The following is a 23,962-nucleotide window of genomic DNA, read 5'->3' as shown; positions in this document are numbered from 1 at the left end:
AGTATTATATAAAGTATTACACACAGAGTAATCTATTGTTTATTTCTGTTAAATATGATTATGGCTTACAGCCAATGAAAACCCAAAAGTAATTATCTTAGAAAATTAGAATATTATATAAGACCATTAACATTATAATTTTTATCTTTATGTTTGAATCCTGAAATGTGGGAAAAGGTTGAAAAATTCAAGGGAGCAGAATACTTTTGCAAGGCACTGTATATATGTACAGTGTATATATATATATATATATATCTATATATATATAAATATATATATATATATAGATATATATGTTACAGGCAATGTATGAAAACCCGGCATTCTATAGAATACCTAGGCAATGTATACAATCACTGTCGTTTTCAGGCACGGTATGAAATATCTGCGTTGTTCCATACTTTCCCTAGGCATTAAATAAAATGTAACCACATATACCACATTTTTGTTTTCTCTTAGGATCACATCTTATTTGTACACTAATGCCACTTATATCCTCAGAACAAGCATATATATGATGCTTCTGTTCCTTAAAATATAACACTTTTATTTAAACACAGAATAAAAACACAAATACATACAGAGAGGCACAACAGGGCAGAAAAAAGTAAAACAGTGACTCCCACAGATTGGGGGAGGGTGGGGGGGCACGCTGGGTCCCTCTAATTACTCAATCAAAATTACTGGTCTGTATACAGGTCACTTTTATCCAGGACTAGTGTATATATTTATCAGGTGAAAGAATGTAAAGGATGTAAAAATCTGTTATGGCCAAGGATCATATGGGAGATTACAGTAACAACCTGACAGCACTATTCACCTACATGGTGCACATAGAGTGAAAGAGTTTGCACCTGCAGGTTCCTCAGGGGTTAATTAACCATATATACCTCAAACAAATACACCACCCAGCATATGCAAGATGTATACTCACTGTGTCACACCTATATAGGAACTCATTTAACAATGCACTGCAGGGTTATAGTTATAGTACCTCTACTCTACCAATTACCATTAATACAACTTATGACCTGCTGGCTACACATAAAGTCCGCAGTACAGCCTAGTGCAAAATCAAGAGTAGATCAAAAAAATAACCATAGCATGTCCTACAGACAATTTATGACCTGCTGGCTGCACATAAAGTCCACAGCACAACATAGTGCCAAAGTCAAGAATGAATCAAAATTCCATAGCATGTCTTACAGACCTGAACCAGATGATTGCGGCTCCCACTCCCACCGCGCCAAGGATCTGTTCTGAGGATATAAGTGGCATTAGTGTACAAATTAAATAAAATGTCTAGGTATTATAAAGAATGACAACAACTGCTCAGTCAAGGTATGAAATATCTGCGTTGTTCTATACTTTTCCCTAGGCATTACATAAAATGTCTAGGTATTATAAAGAATGACAAGAACTGCTCAGGCAAAGTCTGATATATTGCCCAGATTGGAAAGTCTTTAGTAACAAACAGTCAAAAAACTAATGAAAGAAGTAACAAACAGTCAAAAAACTAATGAAAGAAGAAATCCTAAATGAACAACAGGATATCTTTACTGGGAAAAACACAAAGAAACAGTAGTGTCATTCCTGACAATTGCTAGCGATATCGCATGCGATAGCACCCGCCCCCGTCGGTGGCACGATATGTGGTGATCGCTGCCGTAGCGAACATTATCGCTACGACAGCGCCACATGCACATACCTGTGCAGCGACGTCGCTGTGACCAGTGAACCGCCTCCTTTCTAAGGGGGCGGTTCGTTCAGCATCACAGCGATGTCACAGCAGCATCACTGAATCGCCGCCCAAGAGAAAAGGAGGGGAGGAGATGAGCGGCCGGAACATGCCGCCCACCTCCTTCCTTCCTCCTTTTCCGGTGGACGCAAGTAAGGAGATGTTTGTCGTTCCAGCGGCGTCACACATAGCGATGTGTGCTGCCGCAGGAACGACAAACAACATCGTTACTGCAGCAGCAACGATAATTGGGAATAGGGGGACATGTCACCGATGAGCGATTTTGAACGTTTTTGCGACTATTCAAAATCGCTTATAGGTGTCACACACAACGACAGCGTTAAGCGGCCGGATGTGCGTCACAAATTCCGTGACCCCAACGAGATCGCTTTAGCGATCTCGTAGCGTGTAAAGCCACCTTTAGTCTTTAGTAATAAACAGTCAAAAAAATGAAAGAAGAAATGCAAAATGAACAACAGGATATTTTTGCTGGGAAAAAAAAAGGAATCCTAAGTGTCATTCCTGACTATTTGTTGCAGCATGGGAGGCTAGAATGGCATTTTAATGCAACGAGCAACTGAGCCAGTTTCACAGATCTGCTGCTGCCTGCTCTGTCCACCTACTTTTGGATGCAACGGGCAACTGAGCCAGTTTCACAGATCTGCTGCTGCCTGCTCTGTCCAACTACTTTTGGACAGACCACCCCTGTAGTATTCTTCACTCTGCCTGTTTGTCATCTAGGTATTCTATAGAATGACTAGGAAATGTATTTCATACTTTGACAACCCATTTCCGGCATTGTATACATTGCCTAGGCTAGGTATTCTATAGAATGCCTGTTTTTACACATTGCCGGTACCATACATATATATATATATATATATATATATATATATATATATATATATATATATATATATATATACACAGTTAGGTCCAGAAATATTTGGACAGTGACACAATTTTCGCGAGTTGGGCTCTGCATGCCACCACATTGGATTTGAAATGAAACCTCTACAACAGAATTCAAGTGCAGATTGTAACGTTTAATTTGAAGGTTTGAACAAAAATATCTGATAGAAATTGTAGGAATTGTACACATTTCTTTACAAACACTCCACATTTTAGGAGGTCAAAAGTAATTGGACAAATAAACCAAACCCAAACAAAATATTTTTGTTTTCAATATTTTGTTGCGAATCCTTTGGAGGCAATCACTGCCTTACGTCTGGAACCTATGGACATCACCAAACGCTGGGTTTCCTCCTTCTTAATGCTTTGCCAGGCCTTTACAGCCTCAGCCTTCAGGTCTTGCTTGTTTGTGGGTCTTTCCGTCTTAAGTCTGGATTTGAGCAAGTGAAATGCATGCTCAATTGGGTTAAGATCTGGTGATTGACTTGGCCATTGCAGAATGTTCCACTTTTTTGCACTCATGAACTCCTGGGTAGCTTTGGCTGTATGCTTGGGGTCATTGTCCATCTGTACTATGAAGCGCCGTCCGATCAACTTTGCGGCATTTGGCTGAATCTGGGCTGAAAGTATATCCCTGTACACTTCAGAATTCATCCGGCTACTCTTGTCTGCTGTTATGTCATCAATAAACACAAGTGACCCAGTGCCATTAAAAGCCATGCATGCCCATGCCATCACGTTGCCTCCACCATGTTTTACAGAGGATGTGGTGTGCCTTGGATCATGTGCCGTTCCCTTTCTTTGAAACTTTTTTCTTCCCATCATTCTGGTACAGGTTGATCTTTGTCTCATCTGTCCATAGAATACTTTTCCTGAACTGAGCTGGCTTCATGAGGTGTTTTTCAGCAAATTTAACTTTGGCCTGTCTATTTTTGGAATTGATGAATGGTTTGCATCTAGATGTGAACCTTTTGTATTTACTTTCATGGAGTCTTCTCTTTACTGTTGACTTAGAGACAGATACACCTACTTCACTGAGAGTGTTCTGGACTTCAGTTGATGTTGTGAATGGGTTCTTCTTCACCAAAGAAAGTATGCGGCGATCATCCACCACTGTTGTCATCCGTGGACGCCCAGGCCTTTTTGAGTTCCCAAGCTCACCAGTCAATTCCTTTTTTCTCAGAATGTACCCGACTGTTGATTTTGCTACTCCAAGCATGTCTGCTATCTCTCTGATGGATTTTTTCTTTTTTTTCAGCCTCAGGATGTTCTGCTTCACCTCAATTGAGAGTTCCTTAGACCGCATGTTGTCTGGTCACAGCAACAGCTTCCAAATGCAAAACCACACACCTGTAATCAACCCCAGACCTTTTAACTACTTCATTGATTACAGGTTAACGAGGGAGACGCCTTCAGAGTTAATTGCAGCCCTTAGAGTCCCTTGTCCAATTACTTTTGGTCCCTTGAAAAAGAGGAGGCTATGCATTACAGAACTATGATTCCTAAACCCTTTCTCCGATTTGGATGTGAAAACTCTCATATTGCAGCTGGGAGTGTGCACTTTCAGCCCATATTATATATATAATTGTATTACTGAACATGTTTTTGTAAACAGCTAAAATAACAAAACTTGTGTCACTGTCCAAATATTTCTGGCCCTGACTGTATATATATATACATATATATATATATATATATATATATATATATATATATCACTGTAATCGTACTGACCTGAGGAATAAGGCTGCCTTATACTATATTGCATGGTGTGAGGTGTAAAAAAATAAATAATGCCAATTCTTCAACTGCTGTTGATTTGTTCTTCTGCCTCCCAAAGCTCACAATATAGAAGGCTCACATTTATACTGTGCTCTACACTGAGCGCTTACACCGTGGATTATATGTAAATCTCTGAAAATAGTGATTTAGATAAAATTACCAATGGAAAATTCACTGAAGTAAGGCAGAGCGAGTCACTCTGAACTCCCATCTGCCCTATGGTCTAGTGGTGTCCATCCTTATATGCATCTTTTTAGGCGTGCACAAAAGGGCGATCATCAACAGTTTTGTTCAAATTGAAAAGATGGACACTGCTAAACAAAGACCAAACACAGTTTGGAGTAACTATGCTGCCTGATTACAGTGAATGGATCAGTCGGGGGTTACACCAGAGTAACATATCTTCAAAATGTTCTGTACCCCAAATTCTCACCAAATGGCATTCAACTCAACCCACAAAAACACAAGACCCCATTCAGGTCCATCATCTGTTAATGGAAATATAGTGGGCTTCCATGTTATTGGTAGTACAAAGGCTATGGCGAAATGCTATGGCTCTCCTGTCATGCTAGGAATGGGGAAGTACCAAGCTCATGGTGGAAGGGAAGGGAAAACCTGTGTCTAGGGAAAGGGAAAATGTTGATCCCTGACCGAACTTTCTGCTGGTCGCTGGGGTCCCTCACCACCCTAGATAGATTCCGCACCTATGCGCCGAGCTGGATACCTGACTCTAGGTATCCCTAGTGCTGGGCACTAAACATGGAACAGATGGGATGAGCTCTTCGTCAACCCTGATAAACAACTATAGAAGACACACGGTGGACAGACTGGGACAAGCATGAACTACTTATCATTAAATGACTCCGGTAGAAGTTTAGCAGAGTTTTCAGCAACAATACCACAGAGGAGTACAAACCACCTGCTTGCAACCTAGACTTGAAGGAACTGACTGAAAAATATCCCCACCATCAGTCCAAAGGAAGGAAGGGTTATTTAAACACCAAGGGAATACTGATGATCAACAGCTGGGTGGAAGTCGAGCTCCTGGTGGGTCCAAAGGGGAGAGAGATGAATCCAGCAGGAAAGCTACGTATACTAATGAATATTGTAACCAGGAACAATGGAAAGTCAGGGAGCATTCTGAATAGCCAGACCCTGTAACCTTCTAAAGCCATAAACCACATGACTGTCACACGTGACACACCTGTGACATCCCCCTTCATAAAAGAAATCTAGCAAAATCTGTGCTCCCAAATCCAAATGCCCTCCCCTTTCTGAGCCCCATAATAACAGAGAAAAGTAGAGAGGGGTGATAATGCCGCGCCAATGATCACTTGTAGAAATGTCAGATTAACGTGTCTTTATTATTGGCATAGGTCTACGCGTTTCAGGAGCTCTGCTCCCTTCCTCAGGACCGTCAAGCACCAAAGAAACATCAAATCACTGATGTTTTTTTGGTGCTTGACGGTCCTGAGGAAGGGAGCAGAGCTCCTGAAATGCATAGACCTATGCCAATAATAAAGACACGTTAATCTGACATTTCTACAAGTGATCATTGGCGTGGCATTATCACCCCTCTCTACTTTTCTCTGTTATCTGCCATCGGGTGGCTGCAGGCTGGAACATAGCTATACACGCGAGTAAAGGAGTTGTGACTTGCACAACTGCATCTGGTGAGTATTCACTCCCCCCTCCTCACCCCACATATATTGGGGTAATACCCTATCTGCGCTTTTTTTCCACAGCTCTTTTTATTTGAGCCCCATAATGTCAGAGACAGTGACATTATTGTAGTACGGAGAGACCGCTTAATTTATGGGGTGCAGGTTTAGAGACGCTGGGCATAATGTACAGGCACTACAATGTACTGGGCACAACAAGGGCTTATTTGCAATTTTTTTCTCCTGCAATTTTCATTGCTTTCATTCCATGGATTTTTTTTCAAGAGACTAAATCATTAGTACACCCGTAGCTGAAATCTCAGAGGGGTGTAATTTCCAAAATTTGGTCACTTGGGGGGGGGGGTTCTCAAGCAAAACTGATAACTAAATTGGCTCGGTGAACAAAATATTGAAATTTTGGGTCCATAGCAAAGATTCTCCCCAGATGTCAATCCCATTGTGTACCTGTGGTCAATCTTCACAATGCCAATCAAAAACAAGGGAATTCTTATGAACTCTAATCACTGAATATGCCAAAATAGGTTGTCATCAGTTAGGATTTGGCCCACAAGCTGATATACAGCATGTAACAGTGAATGCAAAAGTCTTGATAAATAAAGCTGCATTTACACTTAAAGATAATTGTAACTTATCGTAAGCTTTCTTTAACACTCGTTTTACGATTATCTTTGGGTGCCAAACAGGTTGCTGATCTCCCAATGAACAACAAAACCTTCGCTCATTAGGTTAAATTAAGTTTTGTGTATGGCAATAGAGCATCGTTATTGGGTTAAACAGGGCTTGCACTGCCAGGAACAATGGCAGTCTGTGTACTTAGCATATATCATATGTGCACCATTAACTGCAATCTACCTAGGTAAGCAGGCTGTTAAGCGGCAGCTGATAGGTAAAGGTTATTGCTTGATGGTCGTTAAGTTCTGCCAGTCGGTCCATGTAAATGGATCCTGAGGGTCAATATTGTAAATACTTAGGCTTTACATAAACTTGATGTATTTGTTAATAAGAGATTAAAAACATATAAAGTGCTAAAAATTGTCCTTCAGTAACGATAAAAACGTGAGACTAAAAGAGCCGCAAACTGTGTGAAAACTAATGTTACGAACATCCTTAAAATAATGATGTACATAAACTTGTAGCTGCATCTTAAAGTTAATATTTTGGAAAGTGACAGGGAGAAAAGAAACAAAATGATAAACTAAATATAAAACTGGTAAATTAAAATTAATCAAATCCCTCTGGAGCACCAGCAAGTAAACAAGTCATAATAATGCTATTAATTATTTCACAGATGTTTTCCTGCACTTCTTTTGTTCATCTTCAACATAATAATCAGAAGAACATCCCACTTGTATTTGTAGGGGAGAAATAATCCAGGGGACAACAATGGATTATAATGAGTTTAACAATAGTAATTAAGTGATGTTATGATGACAATGCTAATGCTGAACTACTTCATTGGCAAATTGCTTACAGTACTCAACAAAGGAGAGGATTGGCTTTCCTGAGATCAAAGTGACAATTATGAGTTTTATCTGAGCTTCATGACTATTCTGTAATATTATGCCGCAATTCAATTCTCTTGTCATTATAAGTCAGGAAACAAAACAAAATCAATGCACTTATTCTCTGTTTCCTTTGATCTCTATAAAATGCTGGAATCTGCAATTCATAAAACATTTCAATTGCAACCTGCTCTTTAAATAGGAATGTGGCATGTCCTCGTCAGACAATGCTTAAAAGAAAACATTTGAGTGACACATTCTGACTTTTAGGCAGTTAAAGCATTAGGTAGCTAAAAAAAAATCCATTTTGAAGCAAAAATAAGTTAGTTAGGATAAGAGTGGATTTACATATATTACTTTATTATGTTTAGACTTCTTTATTATATTAGATTTACAAGTTGCATTACTGATCAGTGCCACGTGACCCCAGCACCCCAAACACCCATGAAGCATCCCTCCTTAACTTTAAATTCATTCAAATTCAGATGAATTCCTAGGGTCGACATATACTTTACATTAATGCAACCATATTGAAAATTTTCATTTTTTTCACAAAAATGTTAATTTAGCACTAGATTTTTCACTTTTTTAAGAGGTAACGCCAAAAAAGTGGACTCCACAGTTTGTTACCCACTTTCTTATGAGCGTGGTGATACCCCACAAGTAGTCAGAAACCTCTGTTTGGACAAATGAAAGGGCTCAAAACGGAAGGAGCAATATTTCAATTTTGGAAAGCAAATTTGGCTAAAATAGATTGCGGGTACCATGTTTATTATGTAAGGCCCCTAAGGTACCTAGACAGCAGAAACCCCCCACAAGTGACCCCAATTTGGAAACTAGACCCCTCAAGGATTTTATTCAGGGGTATAGTGAGCATTTTGAACCCCCGGGGGCATCACAAAAATGTTGCTCTAGCAGAAAATGTCTCACTTTTAGGCTACGACCACGATCCAGGTTCGGGCCGCTGCTGAATTTAACTCTATTCCACCTACGGAGAACACTCATCTCCGCAGCATTCATTGACATTCTGTAGCGCTGGATGTCAGTTTATGCTGTGGAGAAAATAAGCACAGTGCGCAGGAGATTTCTAAAAATCCTCCCACTGCGCTTCTACTAAACAACAGTGTTTTGTATGCAGCGAAAACACAGCGTCCAAAACGCTTGAAACCCTAATCATGGACACGCAACCTAAAAAGCTACGAAGGATGGCTGGATAGATAGACAGACAGACAGATGTCAAACACATATATAATGTCCCACCCCCCTGCATATTCAAAGCTGGCACAATTTAGTGACTTTCATAAGGTCCATGGTTATTGGCCCTTCCCAGCTTAAAAATAGAAGGTCGCAGCCTCCCCAGAAGTGGCGCATCTATTAGATGAGCAAATTCTGGCGCTTTGCCCTGGCTTATCTCGTTGCTCTGGCGCGGTGGCAAATGGGGTAATATCTGGGGTTGATACCAACTGTAATGTCACCTGGCATCAAGCCCAGCGGTTAGTGATGTCATGGCATTTATAAGATACCCGACATCACTAACTGTCAGCAATATAAAAAAAATAGACTACAAAAAAGAAATTATTTGAAAAAACACTCCCCAATACATTTTCTCTTTCACCAATTTATTGTAAAGAAAAAAAAAATCCGGGTCCGCAGTAATCCAATAAGGGGTCCCACGATGACTCTGGACCTTCTAGAATATGGGGGTACTCTCAGGGAACATATCCCCCATTTTCTGGAACTGCAGACCCTCTATGTGAGGATGATGAGAAGAATATTCACCAGCACATAGGTCCAGGCAACTTGTATCTTTAAAATGAAGATTCTTTATTTACATATTGTTAAAAAGACCATACTGTGGTAGTCAAGCCCTCTAACATGGGCTTGACTACCACAGTATGGACCTTTTAACAATATGTAAATAAAGAATCTTCATTTTAAAGATACAAGTTGCCTGGACCTATGTGCTGGTGAATATTCTTCTCATCATTCCTACAAGGACTTGCTGACCTTTCCTTCCTCCGTGCACATTCCATGGCATCTAGGCTTCCATCATACTAGGTGAGCTGGGCAATCCTTCTAACTTGTCTACCTCTATGTGAGGAGTATGGGTGCAATGATACTGCACCCACTCTCCCTGGGTCCACAGCAGTAGTATGAGATGCTGTAGGCTTAGCGTCACTGAATGGAGGAAGCTGAGCTGACAGCCGCTGTCTACGCATGCAGCCAGCATCTATTGTGAAGGAGGAGGAGGGATCGTGGGGGATCAACGCTCTGCAAGGTACCAGGGACACCGGGGAGTTATAGGGGATGAGCTGGCAGAACCTGGGGAAGAGAGTGAAAGCGGCCAGTACGCTGGTGTTAACGTCGCCATCTTGGATTATCGGGAGGGAGTTAAGGGTTGGGGGACACTTTGGCAACACTGGGGGACGAGGGGAGGAGATTTATCTACCATCTGACATGTTTGATCATGCCAGGTGGAAGATAAATCATTTTTTACCGGCATTTACTGTCATGTCATCACGGTTACACGGTGTGTACCGGTGATCACATGACCGGGAACCGGAAAAACCGTCCGGAATCATGATCTCCAGTGTCTCAGCTACCCCCGGCAGCTGAAATCCCGGAGATTTTCCAACACTGGGAGGCGGTATTTACTTTTTTCTGACCGCCATGTTAAAACAGATCTGGCATAAGTACCCTTTGTTACCGCCGTTTTAATCCGTACGGCGGTCATAAAGGGGTTAAAGACAACCTATCAATAATGAGAAAGAACATAAAAAAATGAAAGGTAATTAAATGATCAAAGGTATGTTCAAACAGAGGGGGTTTTATGCTGATTTTTCTGGCACATCTAAAAACCTCTTGTGGCTGTGTGCACACAGTGCGTTTTGATCCCATTTTTATTGCAGTTTTGTTAATGCATTTTTGAGTGCAGTTAGGTCACAAAACTGCAAGCAAATCCTGATGCTGACAAAATCAATTCTTTCAATGTTTTTGCAGCGTTTTTTCACCCATTGAATTCTATTTAACACCTTCGCCCTCGGCTATTTTCTGTTTTCCGTTTTTTCCTCTCCTTCTTCCAAGAGCCGTAACTTTTCTATTTTTCTGTCAATATAGCCATGTGAGGGCTTCATTTTTTGCAGGATGAGTTGTACTTTTGAACGACGCTATTCATTCTGCCCCATATTGTACTGGAAAAAAAAAAAAAATCCAAGTGCAAATAAAACATGTACAGTTTTACTTTAATGTAAATGGTGAAAAAAAATTCAGAAGTGTCAAAAACGTGCGTTTTTGAGCTGCATTTCTCCTGCCAAGAGATGCAGAAATGTCTGCAACTAAATATTCAATGTGTGCACATATCTTAAACGACACATTTTACATCATGTTTTTACAGCATGGTCTTTAATGTTTTTATTATAATGTGGGGTATAGCCAAGTAGAATAGTTTTGGGAGCATTTTCACTGAAAAAAACCCAAATACTGCATTTGTGGAATACACAAAAGCGTAGATGAGCATCCTTTTAGAGGTACACAAACACATAGACAGCAAGGGAACAAAAGCCACATGGAGTTCAAAATGACTCCATCTGCTTCACTACAGTGAATGATTTTAATGGGCTTTTGTAGGAATTACGTGAGTTTTTCCTAGACGTAGATGGAAGCCCTGCTGCAAGTGCTCAGTGCAGAGCAAAAGATTAAAGGGAACCAAACATCAGGATTTTGATATATAAGGTAAAGCCAGTGCAGTACTGGCATTATCAGGCACAGGCTGTACATACCATTAGTGGGCAGCTCGGATGTTTAGGCTGTGAAATCCAAGTTTATTGAGTTTGAAAATTCATCCACTTTTTGATTGACGTGTGCACCTCTCCACATAATATCCGGGTGTATTATCCACATGATTCCCGCCCCGCCCTGCCGCCTGTTCCTCCCTCTCTCTGGCTGTATGCAAATTTATCTCTTCAGTTACACGGCGTCGGAGTTGGCGCCTGAGCATAGCGCTTATCTCCGGCGCCATGTTTTTGAAGCCCGCATTACACAGTTTGGTGTCTGCAGGGCCGAATTATAGGCAGGGCAAGCAGGGCACCAGCCCTGGGGCCCCCACCAAAAGAGCTTCCAAGGGGGACCCCACCACCAGGGCCATACTTGCCACCAAGCACCCGTCAGCATTTTTTTTTCACACCCACCCCTCCTCCGTGAAGATAGTCTAATAAATCAGCTGTGTTTTCGGGGGGGGTCACACCTACATTTATTTGTATCTGCGTCTCTAAGACGCCAAAAAAAAACTGTGGGCGCAGGACGCTGATTGACCCCGGAAGTACCAGCGCCTGCACTTCCGGGGTCAGAGGTGTGCCAATCAGCTCCCTGCTCTGCTGCAGCGTCCAATGCTGCGGACGTCACAGCAGGACGCCACAGCAGGACGCCGCAGCCGTGGATGAGGAGAAGACCGACACACCAGCCAGGAGAGGAGACTCACCAGAGCAGGAGGATGGCCGCGGCACCGGAGCAGCAGGAGGATGGCGGCCTACAACGGAGCAGCAGGAGGATGGCATCAGAGCAGGCAAGGGCTCTCAGAGCTGAATAAAGATGTGGGTGTGCTAATGTGGAAGCAGAGCTGTGTATGTGTGTGTGTGTGTGTGTGTGAAGCAGAGCTGTGTGTGAAGCAGAGCTGTGTGTATGTGTGTGTGTGTGTGTGTGTGTGTGTGTGAAGCAGAGCTGTGTGTGTGTGTGAAGCAGAGCTGTGTGTGTGTGAAGCAGAGCTGTGTGTGAAGCAGAGCTGTGTGTGTGTGAAGCAGAGCTGTGTGTGTGTGTGAAGCAGAGCTGTGTGTGTGTGTGAAGCAGAGCTGTGTGTGTGTGTGAAGCAGAGCTGTGTGTGTGTGTGAAGCAGAGCTGTGTGTGTGTGTGTGTGTGTGAAGCAGAGCTGTGTGTGTGTATATATATATATATATATATATGAATCAGAGCAGTCTGTGCGGCACCCCAGAACTATATGGGTCCCCCAGAGCGCTAAGCCACCAATCCCAGTAATGTGTACGCCACCAGAGCTGTTTGCCACTCCAGTAACATCTATGTCCCACCCAGTAAAGTCTATGCCCCATGCCCCTCCTGTAATGTATATATTGTAGGCCCCAGCCCCTCCTGTGATGTATATACAGCAATGCTGTGTCAGTGTGCACGGTGTGCAGTCATGTCTGTTAGTGATGGCCATCATGCAACACAGCCACATGTCCTGGAGGAGCTGGACGGAAACAAGTGGCAGAGGTGAGTGAGGCTGCTTGTGACTTCTCCATATTAACACCTGTAATGCATCTGTGTCTGCATGTATGTCAGTGTATATGACTGTGTATATATTTGTCTGTTTAAATGTATTTTTGTGAATTTGTCTTCAAATATGTATATGTACGTATGCCTGTATGTGTATGTGCGTGTTTGCATGTGGATGGGGCCCACTGAGACTCAACCGGGGACCACAAAAACCTGGAGCCAACCCTGGCTGCCTTAACATTGGGATCGATAAAAAAAATATGTGAGTAACTCTACTTTCTGTGTATAAGTGACAGCTGTGAATGATCCTGGACTGTATCTGTATTGTACTGTGTGTATAAGTGACAGCTGTGAGTGATCCTGGACTGTATCTGTATTGTACTGTGTGTATAAGTGACAGCTGTGAGTGATCCTGGACTGTATCTGTATTGTACTGTGTGTATAAGTGACGGCTGTGAGTGATCCTGGACTGTATCTGTATTGTACTGTGTGTATAAATGACAGCTGTGAGTGATCCTGGACTGTATCTGTATTGTACTGTGTGTATAAGTGACGGATGTGAGTTATCATGGACTATATCTGTATTGTAGTACTGTAAATCTGAATGTGGCAGAACAGGATAAGATACATGTTCATTGGATTTATATATAAATGCTACAGTTCGTGCTCTACTGTTATGGCTAAAAATGTTAACGTTTATGGGGCCCCCACTAGATTTTCTGCCAAGGGGCCCCCACCAACCTTAATCTGGCCCTGGGTGTCTGAGAGGGCGGCGCATACGCCCTTGCTTCTTCAGATCTCGTTGTGACCTTTTTATTGATTTTCAATTAACCAGCCAATATGTAACATACATAGATGGGAAAGTAGTACAGTGGTATAAACATAGGCAAGAATCACGAGTCACCAAGTAACACTGCTCTCACCACCCCGGTGACAACAAAAGCATCAAGTTTGAAACATATCTAAGATGGTAAATTACCACTTATTTCGCAGACAAAGGGGGAGAGAAGAACCTGAAAAGGAAACAAAGGAAGAAAAGAGAGTATAAGAGAGTAAACGAGAGGGAGAAGAAAGAAAACCACGGGGACTACTCTCCAGCCAAGCCCAATAGAGAAGAGAAAAAAAAACGCAAACACTGATATCTGATATTTTCATAAATAAGTACAAATTATATTGACCTAAACTCCCCATGAACATAAAATTCAACGTATCACAAAAAAGAAACAGTCTGTTCAAGTGCTCCAGTGTTATTACCTCACAAAGGGACACGTCAGATGTGAAATATTCTACCTGGGCTGGAATATGAAGACTGACTTGGGCGGAAAGGGATTAATCATTTGTGTTCATTGACATTTAAACATAAATAAGGCAGTTTCCCATCCCATACATTTATGACATGTCAGTAGGATACATTGTAAACATCTGATTGATGTAGAATTGCTTACTGGGAATATAGAGTAAATGTTCTACAATAGTATTTCACATTGTATGTTCCTGGTTCCTCCAAATTCTGAAGTGATGAGTGCCCGCACTATCATCCTTCTAGCTTCATGCGCAAAGGCCGCATTGGTAGAGGAAGGTTGAACTAGATAGACCTAGGTCTTTTTTCAACCTATGTAACTATGACCATCATAGCTAGTTCGGGTCATCTACAAATGCTAGTATACAGAGAAAACTGCTATCACAGATTGGCCAAATCCAAACAGTGTGATCACTTAATTGTGTCATAAAAAGGATAAAACATAACAGCACATTCATGTAGTCAACCATATGGACTAAGGGGTACTTTGGCGATATCGGTGGGGTCAAATCGAAAGTGACGCACATCCGGCGTCGCTGTCGATGTTATAGTGTGTAAATCCTTTTACATACGATTAACGAGCGCAAAAGCGTCGTTATCGTATGATCGGTGTAGGGTCCGACATTTCCATAATTTAGCACCAGCGACGGAACGATGTTGTTCCTCGTTCCTGCAGCAGCACACATCGCTGTGTATGAAGTCGCAGGAGCGAGGAACATCTCCTTATCTGCGTCCCGGCTGCAATGCGGAATGAAGGAGGTGGGTGGGATGTTTACGTCCCGCTCATCTCCTTCCCTGCGCTCCTATTGGCCGCCTGCCGTGATGTCGCTGTGACGCCGCATGACCCGCCCCCTTAGGAAGGAGGCGGTTTGCCGGCCAGAGCGAAGTCGCAGGGCAGGTGAGTGCATGTGAAGCTGCCGTAGTGATGATGTTCGCTACAGCAGCTATCACAAGAGATCACAGCTGCGACGGGGGCGGGGACTATCGCGCTCGGCATCGCAGCATCGGCTTGCGATGTCGTAGTGTACAAAGTAACGCTAACAGGAGTGCAGACCTGTCCCTGTAGCATACTGTCTATATATAAAGCGGCACATTCAGATAACAGATTTGCCTTAAATAATATATTTCATTTATTTACTTTACTATTGTGTCTATTTTAGCCATGACCTCTCGAATACACCGTCCCAAAATCTTAGATCTGTGCTTGTGACATACTAAAGATTCCGAACATCTGCCCCATAAATCTAACAAATAGATACATGCAAACACGAAACATGAATGTTCAGAATAAGCACCTACTCATGTCTGAGATTTGCATTTCCCTCCCCTTTTTCCATGCATAGAACATGTTAACCATTATAGCCTATAGTCCCTTTTTTATGGAGCCCACCATAAAAAGGAGACATCCTTGTTTCATGCAATGCATAAACCTAAAGCCCGCTACACACGCTTCAATATATCTCACAATCCGTCGTTGGGGTCAAGTTGTAAGTGACGCACATCCGGCATCGTTTGTGAGGTATCAGCGTGTGACATCTACTTGCGATCAGGAATGAACGCAAAACCGTTGATCGCAAACACATCGTATCATTCTCTAGAATTGAGCGTTTTGTTGCACGAACCTAGTGAATTGTAACGTGTGACATCCCTCATACGATTTCGGTGTCTGATGCTATGTGCGCAGGTGTGCGCTCTGCACCGCAGCTTAAAAAAGGTCCGCTTCAGAGCGCAGCTGAAAAGCTGCGTTCTGAAGCGCCTCACAATGTCTGTCATTCACTAATCTCTGTCAGTCCGTCACTATCTCTGTCCCTCACTCTCTGTCCATGTCAGTCTATCCCCCTCTCTCATATACTCACCGATCCCCGATCCCCGACGCTGCACGGCATTCACACTGCTCCGGCGGCTTTTACTGTTTTGAAAAAGCCGGCCGCCCATTAAACAATTTCGTATTCTCTGCTTTCCCCGCCCACCGGCGCCTATGATTGGTTACAGTGAGACACGCCCCCACGCTGAGTGACAGGTGTCACACTGCACCCAATCACAGCAGCCGGTGGGCGTGTCTATACTGTGTATTGAAATAAATAATTAAATAATTAAAAAAAACGGCGTGCGGTTCCCCCCAATTTTAAAACCAGCCAGATAAAGCCATACGACTGAAGGCTGGTATTCTCAGGATGGGGAGCTCCACGTTATGGGGAGCCCCCCAGCCTAACAATATCAGCCAACAGCCGCCCAGAATTGCCGCATACATTATATGCGACAGTTCTGGGACTGTACCCGGCTCTTCCCGATTTGCCCTGGTGCGTTGGCAAATCGGGGTAATAAGGAGTTATTGGCAGCCCATAGCTGCCAATAAGTCCTAGATTAATCATGTCAGGCGTCTATGAGACACCCTCCATGATTAATCTGTAAGTGACAGTAAAAAAACACACACACCCGAAAAATCCTTTATTAGAAATAAAAAACACAAACACATTCCCTCATTACCAATTTATTAACCCCCGACAAACCCTCCATGTCCGGCGTACTCCACAGTCCTCCAGCGTCGCGTCCAGCTCTGCTGCATGCAGGTGACAGGAGCAGCAGAAGACACCGCCGCTCCGGTCACCTCCACGCAGGTAATGAAGACAGCCGGCGATCAGCTGAGCTGTCACTGAGGTTACCCGCTGTCACTGGATCCAGCGGTGGATGCAGCGGTGGCCGCGGGTAAGCTCAGTGACCGCTCAGCTGATCGCGCTACTCACCTCAGTTGCTGACTGGAGCTGACCGGAGCGGAGGTGAGTAGCGCGATCAGCTGAGCTGTAACTGAGGTTACCCGCGGCCACCGCTGCATCCACCGCTGGATCCAGTGACAGCGGGTAACCTCAGTGACAGATCAGCTGATCGCCGGCTGTCTTCATTACCTGCGTGGAGGTGACCGGAGCGGCGGTGTCTGCTGCTGCTCCTGTCACCTCCATGCAGCAGAGCTGGACGCGACGCTGGAGGACTGTGGAGTACGCCGGACATGGAGGGTTTGTCGGGGGTTAATAAATTGGTAATGAGGGAATGTGTTTGTGTTTTTTATTTCTAATAAAGGATTTTTTCATGTGTGTGTGTTTTTTTACTGTCACTTACAGATTAATCATGGAAGGTGTCTCATAGACGCCTGACATGATTAATCTAGGACTTATTGGCAGCTATGGGCTGCCAATAACTCCTTATTACCCCGATTTGCCAACGCACCAGGGCAAATCGGGAAGAGCCGGGTACAGTCCCAGAACTGTCGCATATAATGTATGCGGCAATTCTGGGCGGCTGTTGGCTGATATTGTTAGGCTGGGGGGCTCCCCATAACGTGGAGCTCCCCATCCTGAGAATACCAGCTTTCAGCCGTATGGCTTTATCTGGCTGGTTTTAAAATTGGGGGGGAACCGCACGCCGTTTTTTTTAATTATTTAATTATTTATTTCAATACACAGTATAGACACGCCCACCGGCTGCTGTGATTGGGTGCAGTGTGACACCTGTCACTCAGCGTGGGGGGCGTGTCTCACTGTAACCAATCATAGGCGCCGGTGGGCGTGGAAAGCAGGGAATACGAGATTGTTTAATGGGCGGCCGGCTTTTTCAAAACCGTAAAAGCCGCCGGAGCAGTGTGAATGCCGTGCAGCGCCGGGGATCGGGGATTGGTGAGTATGAGAGAGGGCTGCTAACTTCAGTAATTTAGGAGATTAGCGGTCACCGGTGAGTCCTTCACTGGTGACCGCTAATCAGGACGCGACACAGACAGAGCCGCAGCATGACCGTGAAGTCGGGTGAAGTTCACCCGAGTTCATTCTGACAGTGCGGCTCTGTCTGTGTCTGCTGTCATCTGCCATTCAGCTCTGCTACATGGCTGTCTGTGTCTGCTGTTAGCGGCCATGTAGCAGAGCTGAATGGCAGATGACATAGTAAAAACGCATCCCTTACACACGCTTGGCAAGTCAATAAAAAAAAAAAAAAAAAAAAGGTGCCCAATGCATACGTCACAGAACACATGATCTAAAGGATCGCACACAAAATTGACCAATTTAACATAGACTACTAACGCTCGTGTGACAGCAAATGAACGACCAACGTGAAATCTCATAGATCCCGTATGCAACCTGGGCGTGTCACATCGCAAATGCGATTGTACAACTAATTGCAACGTGTAAAGTGGGCTAAACACACGTCAGTGAATGGATCTGTGATAGAATGGATGACATCCATGTTACACGTCCTGTGAATTCTGCCTAAGTGAGTGCAGAAAAGAAAATGGAAAATTATAAGGTCTAAGAATCTTACGGCAACTTACCATAATTTTATCACTGTCAATAATAGTGTTCAGTCTGTGGGCAATTGTCAGCACCGTACAATCAGCAAACTTTTCTCGAATTGTCTTTTGAATCAGCTCATCCGTTCTGGAAAAAAAGGACATATTAATATTTATGTGTATTTATCCTCAGTTTTACTAAAACACCTCTACATAGCATAAGTTGTGATTATGGGTGTTTGAGTGCTCAGAGACCCACACAGTGTCACAGCCCTGCTCTCTCCAAAAGTAAACCAACAAGCCAATCTTCAGTCTTGGATGACAGCACAATTTGGCAGTGTGCATCTTCACCTTTGATTTAGTGGCGCGTGGGGGTGTCAGCAAATGGACCCCCATTGATCAAAACTTCTATCTTGAAACAACAGTACTCATGTGATGGAATCGCTTTACAATATATGAAAGCAAATCATTTATAGAAAGTAATAACAGAGTAGTACTGATTGTTATATTTAGTCCTGGAGGCATTCGGTAACGGGAGCTTCCGTAGTAGGCATCAAGGTGGCCGCCGACATGAACACCCAAACACCGTAGGCACGGAATAAAACCACAGGTTCAAGACAAGGTATCAGCATTGTACATACATGTAATGAAAATTCATGTTGATGATAAAACACTTCACAAAGAGCTACCTCTCCCTCCGAAATAAAGGAACCTTGTCTTACTGTGCCGTTGTTAAATCTAATTAAATGATATAGCCTGAAAGCAACGAGTTTGCTCCTGAATACATATAACAGTCTAAAACCTATAGAGAAACTTTTTCAGGCGAACAATGAGAACACTTTGTGAAGGACGACCATTGTGTGCATTCTGCAGAAATGAAGAGGTTAGCCTAATATAACCTAAGACTTCATTATCATTTTTAGCTACTTTCAATGGGCAGTAATTGAATGTGGGTAGCAAAACAATGAGTTGCACTGAAATACAGAACAAGATAAACATCATCCCTAAGGTTTTGGAACATTACACATTTTCATCTGCCTCTGTCTTTAAGGGCTGCTCTCTATTCAGAGGTTAGACTATGGCAAGAGACATTTCACATGCCGGCATTCAATTCATATCTGCGGCATATAATGGAAATGTTGTATTAGATTATCCTCTTGAGAACAGAGAGATATACAATAGTGGTAGAAGCACAGAACATGTATATTTGTACAAACAGTGCCATTTTAAAAATGATTGCAAGAAACAAACTGAGCGCCGACCTTTCTTAAAAAAAAAAAGAAAAAAGTTGTGACGGTGTTAAAGGGCCCTTGTCACAAACTCTCCTCTTCCATCTCCTGCTCGCAGGGCGCCACAATATAGTTGTCAAGCGCACCACGATGTGTTGCCTACCATAGTTTACACTCACAAAATAAAACTGGTGTCTTATCTAAGCACAAAACAGCTGTTAATAAACCACCATTTATATGTCAATCAAACAGATTAATCTTCAAAAGAAATGTAAATTCCTCACAAAGTTTCTCATACGCCTCAATTAATGGAGATTTTAAGCTGTAATGCTCCGAGGAGGGTGATTCACGATTCTTCATGCAAATGTCTGGGATTAAATTCTACTTTTAGAAACAGTAACTTTCAGGGAGCTTTAGTCTTCATGTGCCTGTCATTTATTGTTTCATGCTTAGCAGGAAATGCTGAAATTGTGTTAATATCTACATTTGTAATCATGATACAGTTTATATTCTTTTTTCCCACATGGTACAGAGTTAACCTGCCACCGAACAAAGAAATACTCTTCCATGTGCTTCATGTTCTGCTCGGCTTTGCATGTATATCTATAACGTTATTGTGCACATAGAACAAAAAAAAGACACAAATCATCCGCGGATAATAAAGACCAAAATTTCTATAAAAACCTATGGTTAAGGAAATGCAGATAATCAGGATAGGATAATAGGATGATCTGATTGCCATACCAGACTGTATTAAGCAGAGGAATGATATTTGCATATTGTATGGCTAGAAGTGAAAAAAATACCCTAGAATTGTTTTTCATAAAGTTGTTTAAAAAATTTATACCAAGGGTCCACAACCTGCAACTCGGAGAAAACAGCCCCAACCATCTGCACATAAGGGGGCTTTACACTCTGCGATATCGCTAATGATTTATCGTCGGGGTCACGTCGTTAGTGACGCACATCAGGCGTCCTTAGCGACATCACAGGGTGTGACTCGTACGAGCGATCTTAAACGATCACAAAACAGGCAAAAATCGTTGGTTTTTGAGAGGTCGTATTAAAACCAAATATCGTTTTCTGTTTACTAGCGATGTTGTTCCTCGTTCTTGCGGCATCTCACATCGCTGTGTGTGACACCGCAGGAGCGACGAACATCTCCTTACCTCCGTCCACCGACAATGAGGAAGGAAGGAGGTGGGCGGCATGTTACGGCCACTCATCTCCGCCCATCCTTTGCTATTGGATGGCTGCCGTGTGATGTCGCTGTGACACTGCACGACCCGCCCCCTTAGAAAGGACGCGGATCGACAGCCAGAGTGACGTCACTGACCAGCTATGTGCGTTTTACGCTGCCGTAGCGATCACACAATATCGCACGTACGACGGGGGCGGGTGCTATCGCGCTCGACATCGCTAGCTGATGCTAGCGATGTCGCAACGTGTAAAGCCCGCTATAGACATTCTCCTCTGTGTCTGCTGGCTTTTGAGATACTTGACACAGAAAAGTTATGGTGTAGGGCAGAGTAAGGATAGAAAAGTACCTAAGATCCACTATGTGCCCCATTCTGGAACCTCCAAAAATTAGTACAATGGTCCTAAACCCCGTGTGGAACTCGAGAAATGACTTTAAGACACAGAGAGATTGCCATACATGAGGCTCTAGTCAATGTATATGGCAGTAGTACAATTCATTTTTAGCAACACATATTAACGAGAACCTTCATCAGGATTTTGTTCCCTAAACTAATGGCATGTACAAAAAGGCACTTTAATACTTTGTAAATCCTAGAAGTCCAACTTCTGCTTTAGAGAAATCCATAGATGGAATCGTATGCTAATGAGGTGCAAGTGTAGTGATCGGGCCCTGCACTTATAGATCTCATGCCTCTTTTCCTGTTCCCTGCCCGCTGCCTGCTTCTGTCTATCACTGACAGGTCACGGAAACATGAGTCTATCACAGGAGACAGGCAGAGGGCAGGGGACAGGGAAAGAGGCAGGAGAGCTGTAAGTGCAGGGCCCACTCACTACACTTGCATCTTATTAGCATACAATTTCAACTATGGACTTCTCTAAAACAGCAAAATGGATTTTTACAAGAAAAATAAGGATTTACTCAGCATTAAACACCTTTACATACATGCCATATAGTTTGGGGTACAAAATCCCGATGACACGTTCCCTTTAAGTACTGTGAAGGGAGGAGAATGCAAACAGGCGAGAAGGTGACTGCTCATTTTCATCATAGATTGGAGTCCTGTAACTTGCCTATATCTGAGATATACGGCATTTTGTTATGTTTTATAAAGGATTGTGCACCCCTGATTTATACAGATATTGCATATGTGCTTACTTTTTTTTTTTTTACTCTCATGGCCTAAAGGCAGAATTTCTCGCTTAGGCCTAGGACACACGGCGAGAAAAACGGTGTGAGTGGAAAGCGATAAAAAACTGCATTCCACTCGGACCAACAATACTCTATGGGAGAGCTCCCAAGAGTGATTTTCTCAGCCCTAATCGGACCGAGAAAACAGTTGCAGCATGCTGCGAGTGGAATGTGATCCTGTTTTATTCGCACCCATACAAGTCTATGGTGCGAGAGAAACATCGCATTGCTCTTGCGTTACACCGGTGTAATGCGAGAGCAGTGCGATTCTCGCATCAGCCGGCAATGGAGTAGAAAGGGAGACAAATCTCTTCCTCTCCTCCGCAGCGCTGGCGCTCCCCTCCACAATAGTGGTCTGATCGCACAATCAGACCACAGTCGCATGACACTCGCATGACACTCGGTTCCCGCTCTGCTGCAAGCGAGTGCCGAGTGTCATGCCAGCATTCGCACAAATCCATGTGTGGCCTTGGCCTTAGAGGAGATGAAACCATATGTGGCTGCAGAAAAAAAGTAAGGAGGAATGTACTGTAGTGATAGTATCTGCGCGGAAGGAGAAACTGAGCTTATCAGTTATAAAAAAGGAGAGAGCAAGCAGGAAAAAGGGACAGGAATCACCATATCAGGATGCAATGGAAATGGTTATTAGCGCTATTCACAGCAGACAGTGTGCAAAGTATGGAAATATTGCCATGCCCATGCCATTACAGATTGTCCAGATACAGAATGAAAAACAAGAGTTGGAAACATGAATTGACGCCAGTCAATAGGAGACTGGGTGTTATCTCTATTTGGATATGACAAGTATAAAATAATACGATTGCACAAAATGGACAAAGTAAAATGCATACAGATTGACTTATTACAGCACTAGAAAGTTACAGTAACTAATATCTAATATAGAGCATGAAATAGAGATATGGAGAGACTGGAGGACCACTGCATGTGGCAGACGTTAGGCACATTCATGTAAAGGCAATTCAGAGCCATTTTTGCATATGTAACCCCATAAATAACCCCATTCAGATATATAATTTTTCAGTTGCCACACATGAACATAGACAAATGTTTGAGAACATGTTGGAATACTTTATGCTGACTTCCCAGAAATCAGTTGTTTTTACCAAAACGTTATATAATATGTACAGTATTCAGAACAAAAAAGATACCTTGGGTCTACATTTGCTGTTGCTTCATCTATTATAAGTATTTGATTCTTCCTCAATATTGCCCGGGCAAGGCACACTAGTTGTCTTTGGCCAACACTAAAGTTGGAACCAGATTCCGCCAACTGAGTCTCGATTTTCCCAGGTAAATCTTCTATGGCTTCCTTCAGTTGCACCTGTAGCATAAAGTATATAAAGACTTGCAGCTAAAAATGTATTTCACTGGCAAACGGCAAACAAATGTATATCGCTTTTGGAGCTCCAAACGGAGTGGTTGCTGGAATGTAATCACAGCCCCATTTTAGTTGGGATTGCTCCACAAATGGCCCAGTCTCCCAACGGCCCAAACAGCAGATGTTGTTACAATGATTTTAAACTTAAAAAAGATAAATACTTTGTTCCAACACGTGATGAGTTACTATTGGACATGTCTGATGTCAGCTTATATTCCCCTTCCCATTAGAATAAGCATCTGCACAGTCAAAGGAGCATCCATGTTTATGGTGTAACAGATCTATATAAATGAGCCATTGGCCAAAAGTAATCTAAAGTGGTCAGCAATCTGCTTACCTTTTAGGGTACAGTGTCTCCTCAAAAACATTCTTAGAACATTCTGTGTCCACATACCTTACCTATGTGATTTAGGTTTTTTTTTTTTTTTAGAGGAAACTGAGCAAAACGCCAAAGTTTTGATGAGTTTTGCATTTTTAAAGAGGATTTGGAG

General features: G+C 42.8%; 1 protein-coding gene across 2 annotated transcripts in view; it reads right to left on the bottom strand.

Annotated features, from left to right (window-relative positions):
* ABCC4 (ATP binding cassette subfamily C member 4 (PEL blood group)) overlaps nt 1-23,962 on the bottom strand; it is a 410,039-nt gene that overhangs the window by 47,246 nt on the left and 338,831 nt on the right. For both annotated transcript variants that reach the window (XM_075336755.1, XM_075336756.1), the window contains 2 exons: nt 23,242-23,414; nt 18,497-18,602 (listed from right to left, as the gene is read on the bottom strand). In XM_075336755.1, the coding sequence (XP_075192870.1) occupies nt 18,497-18,602; nt 23,242-23,414 (279 nt within the window). The remainder of the gene's footprint in view (nt 1-18,496; nt 18,603-23,241; nt 23,415-23,962) is intronic.

The sequence above is a fragment of the Anomaloglossus baeobatrachus genome, chromosome 2, assembly GCF_048569485.1.
Source record: "Anomaloglossus baeobatrachus isolate aAnoBae1 chromosome 2, aAnoBae1.hap1, whole genome shotgun sequence".
NCBI lineage: Eukaryota > Metazoa > Chordata > Amphibia > Anura > Aromobatidae > Anomaloglossus > Anomaloglossus baeobatrachus.
Note: the sequence above shows the minus strand (reverse complement) of the source record. Positions and strands in the feature narration are given on the sequence as shown.